General features: G+C 38.3%; 1 protein-coding gene across 1 annotated transcript in view; it reads right to left on the bottom strand.

Moving 5' to 3' along the window:
* Positions 1 to 3184: 3184 nt before the first annotated feature.
* Positions 3185 to 6032, bottom strand: part of LOC117511255 (histone-lysine N-methyltransferase EHMT1-like) — a 78349-nt gene continuing 75501 nt past the window's right edge. Inside the window, exons 21-22 of the mRNA XM_034171263.1 lie at positions 3546 to 3721; positions 3185 to 3425 (exon numbers count right to left, since the gene is read on the bottom strand). Coding sequence (XP_034027154.1) covers positions 3329 to 3425; positions 3546 to 3721 — 273 coding nt within the window. The 3' untranslated portion in view covers positions 3185 to 3328. The remainder of the gene's footprint in view (positions 3426 to 3545; positions 3722 to 6032) is intronic.

Here is a 6032-nt window from a genome sequence, read left to right as displayed (position 1 = left end):
GGAGGTCTTCCAGGCACATCCAACTGGGAGGAGGTCCCAGGAAAGACCCCAGGCATGCTGGAGGGATTATATTTCCTATTTGGCTTGGCAATGCCTCAGGATCCCCTGGGAATAGATACAGGACTTTGCAGAGGATAGGGAAGTGTGGGATGAGCTGCTTGGTCTACTGCAACCACACACTAGATAAGCGGCAGAAAATGAAAATGACCAAGAAGCCTAGAAGCATCGAATGTGGTGTGACTCTGACTTGGATATACATCGAGATGATTAGACATTTGAGTTCTTTGGTTAAAGATCAAGGATAACATGGTCTGAAAATAACTTTATATACATATATATATTTCTCAACAACCAAGAAGCCTAGATGGATTATCTTGATTTGTAATTTGTGTCTATAGCATGGCCCAAGCAGAGAGTCACCCCTTTGAGTCTGGTCTGCTTGAGGTTTCTTCCTAAGAGAGTTTTCCCGTACCACTGCTGCTCTGGGGGTTAGTAAGGTTAGACCTTGCCTGTGTGAAGCACCTTAGGCAACTCTGTTGTGATTTGGTGCTATATAAATGAAAATAAATTGAAAAATGATCTACAGCATATATAGATCAGCAAAATATTTTTGATTGATTGGTATGAATGACTACATGATGAAGACATACATGGTGAAAAACACCATTTCAGACAGATGTATGTTTATTTGTACTTTTATATTGCAGTGTGTAGCTCACTCAGGGCACAGACCAGCCCTCAGATCATCCCTTGGATGGCTTTCATTTTAATTGCAATATCAGAAGAAAAAAAAAAAATGTATAAAATCCTACTTACCATTGCTTGGCATTTTTAAGACTTTTGGAAAAACTGATTTAAGACATTAATATAATTTAAGACCAAACACTATTAATGCCTTTTAAGACTTTTTAAAAGGATCCATAGGAACCCTTCAGATAGCAAAGCACCTGGTTCCAGAGCAGCCAGTTGGTAAAGGCAATGCCGGACGATGACAGAATTTGTTTCATTCATGTGATCCCCAAAGTTAATTATGAGCCTAAATACAACCACTGCACTTTACTCTGCACTGTCAACAGCAAAGTGCAGCTGGACACACCCCAAATGCACTTGCACTATGAGTTACAGATGGTCAAGATAGGGCCCCATGCTATTTTGGGTTTTGCTTATTTAAGATTATCAATAAACAAAATAAACAAAACATTGTTAATTTGATGTAAATGCAATTTTATTGGTAAAAATCGCACTAAAGCAATTTTACATCAGAAATTTGCTAATATAGCAGTATGGCAAACAGGATGTTAAAATCTTCAGAACTACACTACAAAACTGGTCTAAAACTACTGACACAAAAAATATAACAAAAAAACCTTGAGGCCTAAAATGTAAGATTTCTGTGTTTTAACTCCATAGAAAATGACCATCCATTTGGATTACAGAGTTTTAAAAAGACAAATTGACTTCATGTGCTGCACATTTGTCCATTACCAAACCAAATTTGATTTATTGACATATACAAGTATATAAACCTTGTTATTGTGCATTCAAAACAATGGCTGACATTTGACTGACAAATATGTATCATGTGAGGATTATTAATTTGTTTATACTGGCACTGTGGATTCCAAATATTTGGAAGTTTTCTATGCAATTAAAGTACATACAGGTGCATCTAAAAAATAAGAATATTGTGAAAAAGTATTTTTGACAAGTATATCAGAGTGATAATTTTAACATTCTAGTTTTAGTACATAGAAACTAAAATATTTTAACCATTATTTTTTCCACATTTTGATAATTATGGTCTACAGCTCCAAAAAACAGAAAATGCATATCTCAAAGATTAGACTATTTTAAATCACTATTTATGCAGTATGAATGCCATAAATCTGTCAAATCTGGTTCAGCACACACAACCACAATCATGGGGAAGACTGCTGAAGTGACGTGTCCAAAAGACACTCACGGATATTTTCCACAAGGACGTTAAGCCACAGAAGGTCATTGCTGAAACCTCTGGCTGTCCACAGAGCTCTGGATTAAAGAATATTTGTGAAAAGTTGAATGGAGGAAAAAAGTGTGGTAAGAAAAGATGCACAAGCAACAGGGCCAACTGCAGCCTTGAGAAGATTGTCAAGAAAAGCCGATTCAAGAATTTCAGGGAGCTTCAGAAGGAGTAGACTGAGACTGGAGTCAGTGCATCAAGAACCACCACGCACAGACATGTCTAGGACATATCTTGGCACCAGGAATACAAATGTTGCATTCCTGGTGCCAGGACACTCCTGAAAAAACAGCAGCCTGTCAGAAGCTTCTTACCTGGGGAGAAAAAGAACTGGGCAATTACTCAGTAGTCCAAACTCCTCTTTTCAGACAAAAGGAAATTTTACATTTCATTTGGAAATCAAGGTCCCAAAGTCTGGAGAAGAAGTGGAGCGACACAAAACCTAAGGTGATTGAAGTTCAGAATGAAGTTTCCACAGTCAGTGATGGTTTGGGGTGCCGTGCCATCTGCTGGTGCTGGTCCACCATATTTTATCAAGTCCAAAGTCAACCCAGATTGTAGAAGACTTCATGCTTCCATGTGCTGACAAGCTTTATGGAGATGTTGGTTTCCTTTACCAGAAGGACTTGGCATCTGCCCACACAGAGCCAAAACTACTAGTACCTGGTTTGCTGGCTGTGGTATTACTGTACTCGATTGATCCCACAGACAATCCCTCAAAGATTCTTTAAGGGATATTGTCAAGAAGAACATAAGAGACACCAGAACCAACAAAAGGAGCCACAACCAAATACTGAGTGCATAAATGAACATACTTGTTAGAAATCTCTGTATTCTGAACCCTTTTTTAACTGATCTTCTAAAATATTCTAATATTTTGACATATGCATTTTCTATTTTTTTGTAGCTGTAAGCGGTAATTGTAAAAAAAAATTAAAAAAAAAAATGCCTGAAACATTTTAGTTTCTATGTACTGAAACTACAAAATGTAAAATTTTCTCTCTCTGAAATACCTGACAAAAATACTAAACTTTCTCACAATATTCAAATTTTTGAGATGCATCTGTAAATCTTAAACAGCTGGCCAACATTTTTAAGTGTGTATTTCTGCATCTGACACGGAAAATTAAGATAAAGATTAAATGTATTATTTTATAGAAATAAATTAGATGCCATGGTCTTAGGTGTCAGTTTTTAATATTCTTGTTGTATTTGTTGCTTTACAGTTGGGAATGGAAGCTCATACAAACCAATCAGAATCTAGTCCCAGTCAGATGGGACAGTGTGATAGTCCAGTGCTGGGTGGTAACCAATGAGCTACGGACTCTACAAACTAACAGATGAGTGTCGACATTTCGAAGAACCACACTGGCAGCTGAAGTACTTTCTCTTGACATTCCAAAAATTATCTCCATAGTCAAACCTGACAAGACAACAACAACAAAAAATAAGCTGTGCCACTCTCTAAATCTATCAGATCTGTAACACGTGCAATGAACTTTTGTTTTGAAGGCGGTCAGGAGTTTATGATTCTACCACTCACCCTATTTGGTCTCCAGCTTTGATTGGCTTCCTTGAGAAGAAGGCTATCCTGGGGAAGCGTAAATCCTGGTGCATGGTGAAGACCCTCACTGCCATCAAGTTTGGCTCGCAGAAGTGATTTATAAAGCGACCAATGTTGCCAAAAAGCCTCGAGTCGATACAGTGCATGTCACCTACCTGCATGAGATTAACGATCAAAGTTAGTGTTAAAAGTGGCCTTTTTAAATGTTGTCATTGTTAATGTTCTTCTGGTTTCAAATCCATCCTTATCAGCATGACGCACTGAAATCAGAGATTTGTATATTTCACCCTTTACAGTACATAATATGATGAAATGATTCCAGGAATCTGGTGAATTTCAGCACGCAAAGCACAAGGGTGTAAACTTAAGCCGATCCATTAGACAGCACTGCATCAAGGACCATGGATTCATCAATAGCTGATATAACCACATGGACAAGGGATTACTTCTGGAAGTCTTTATCAGGCACTACAATACAGAGTTACATTCATAAATGCCACTTAATACTTTAGTGTGCAAAAAATAACCCTTATGTTAACCGTGTTCAGAAACACAGTTGACATCTATTTCATTGCAAACAGTATGAACCAAAGGTATTTCATGTTTTGTGTTGTCAACTTAATTTTGTTTGTCAATATACATCCATTTCTACATTTAAGGCCTGTAACACATTCCAAGAAATTTGGGAAGGGGCAATTTATTGCTAGTAATGCAGCACTGCCATCCATTTCAAACTGGGCATGACAGTCCCAGTATTTACCCCCATGTCCTGTGTCCCGCACAGGTGTGTGCGGGATGCCCATTAGTCTCGCATTTGTGTGGGCCTGGGGATGCCCTCGGACCGCCCTAATTATGCTCTGCACCCTTGGTGCTCACGGCCACGTGTGGGTGTCCCACATTGGTAACTTCAAATGCTGGCAGGTATGGTAATGAGGTTTGAAAAAAAGAAAATGATAATGTTTTTTCAAAGAGGTGATTGTAATTATTATTTGGTACAAATGGAGTATCCACGAAAGGGAGTCCTTGAGGTGCAAAGACGGGCAGAGGATCTCCAGTTTGTGAACAAATGTGTGAGAAAATTATTGAAATGTTTTCAAGCAATGTTCCTCAAAGAAAGCTTGGAAGGGATTTGCATATTTCTCCCTCTACAGTGAATAATATGACTAAATAATTCAAGGAATCGGATGAATCTCAGCACATAAAGACCAAGTCTAAGCTGAACAGTGTATCAAGAAAACTCATTCATCAATAGCTGATACAACCACATGGACAAGAGATTAGTTTCAGAAACCTTCTTCAAACACTACAATACAAGGTTACATTTCACAAATGCCACTTCAAACTTCACTGTGGGAAAAAAGAAGCTTTACGTTAACCTTGTTCAGCAGCACCGATGTCTCTAGGCTTTGAGGCATCCGGGTTGGACCACCACATAGTGGAAATGTGTATTGTAGTCAGATGAATTAGTATTCCAGAATCCATACCATTTCTTCAGAATCCATTTCTGAAGAAATGGATGCTGTGTGCATTGGATGAAAGATGAATATCCAGGCTGTTATCAGCAACAAGTCCAAAAGCCAGAGTCTGTGTCAGTGCCCTTGACACTTCAGTGATGGCAACATTAATGCAGAAAAGTACATAGAGATTTTAGAGCAACACATGCTGCCTTCTGACGTCTTTATCCAGAGATGTCCATGCATTTTTCAACAAGATAATGAAAATCCACCTTCTGCACACATTACAAAAGGCATGACTGTAGGAGAAGAGGAGATAGACACTGGACTGGCCTGCCTGTAGTCCTGACCTGTCCCTAACAGAGAATGTGTGGAGAATCTTTAAACAAAAAATGCAAGGATGACTTTGTACTACTGCATATCTTAAGACACGTTTGCAGGAATAATAGGACAAAATAACACCTGAACTAGTTTCCGCTATTTAGGCATTAATATTTCACATGATCTCACCTCACTTAAAAAAAACAACATTACAAGCATGGTCAAAGAAGTGAAAACAGATCTCCAACATTGGAATACTCTTCCCTTATCCCTACTAGGCAGAATCAACACAATAAAAATGAATGTGGTTCCAAGAATATTATTCCTTTTTCAGTGCTTGCCAATATTCCTCCCTAAATCATTTTTTAAAAAACTAGATAAGATCTTCTCTACTTTTATTTGGGTGGGTAAAACACCAAGGGTAAAATTTTCAATTCTACAAAGAGCTAAATGTGATGGAGGCCTCGCACTACCAAATTTCATGACGTACTATTGGGCAGCCAATATTCAAAAAATTAGCATGTGGTACAGCTCCCCTAAAGAGGCACCAGTCTGGTGCCAAATGGAGGCGCATTCATGCAGCTCTGTCTCTTTAACATCTTTGGTCTGTGCCCCTCTAAACTCATATCCTAATAATTATACCTCAAACACAGTAGTTTTATCTACAATAACGATTTGGAGACAGTTTCGA

The sequence above is a fragment of the Thalassophryne amazonica genome, chromosome 5 (assembly GCF_902500255.1).
Source record: "Thalassophryne amazonica chromosome 5, fThaAma1.1, whole genome shotgun sequence".
Lineage (NCBI taxonomy): Eukaryota > Metazoa > Chordata > Actinopteri > Batrachoidiformes > Batrachoididae > Thalassophryne > Thalassophryne amazonica.
The sequence above is the reverse complement of the archived record's forward strand: the minus strand, read 5'-3'. Positions and strand labels throughout refer to the sequence as shown.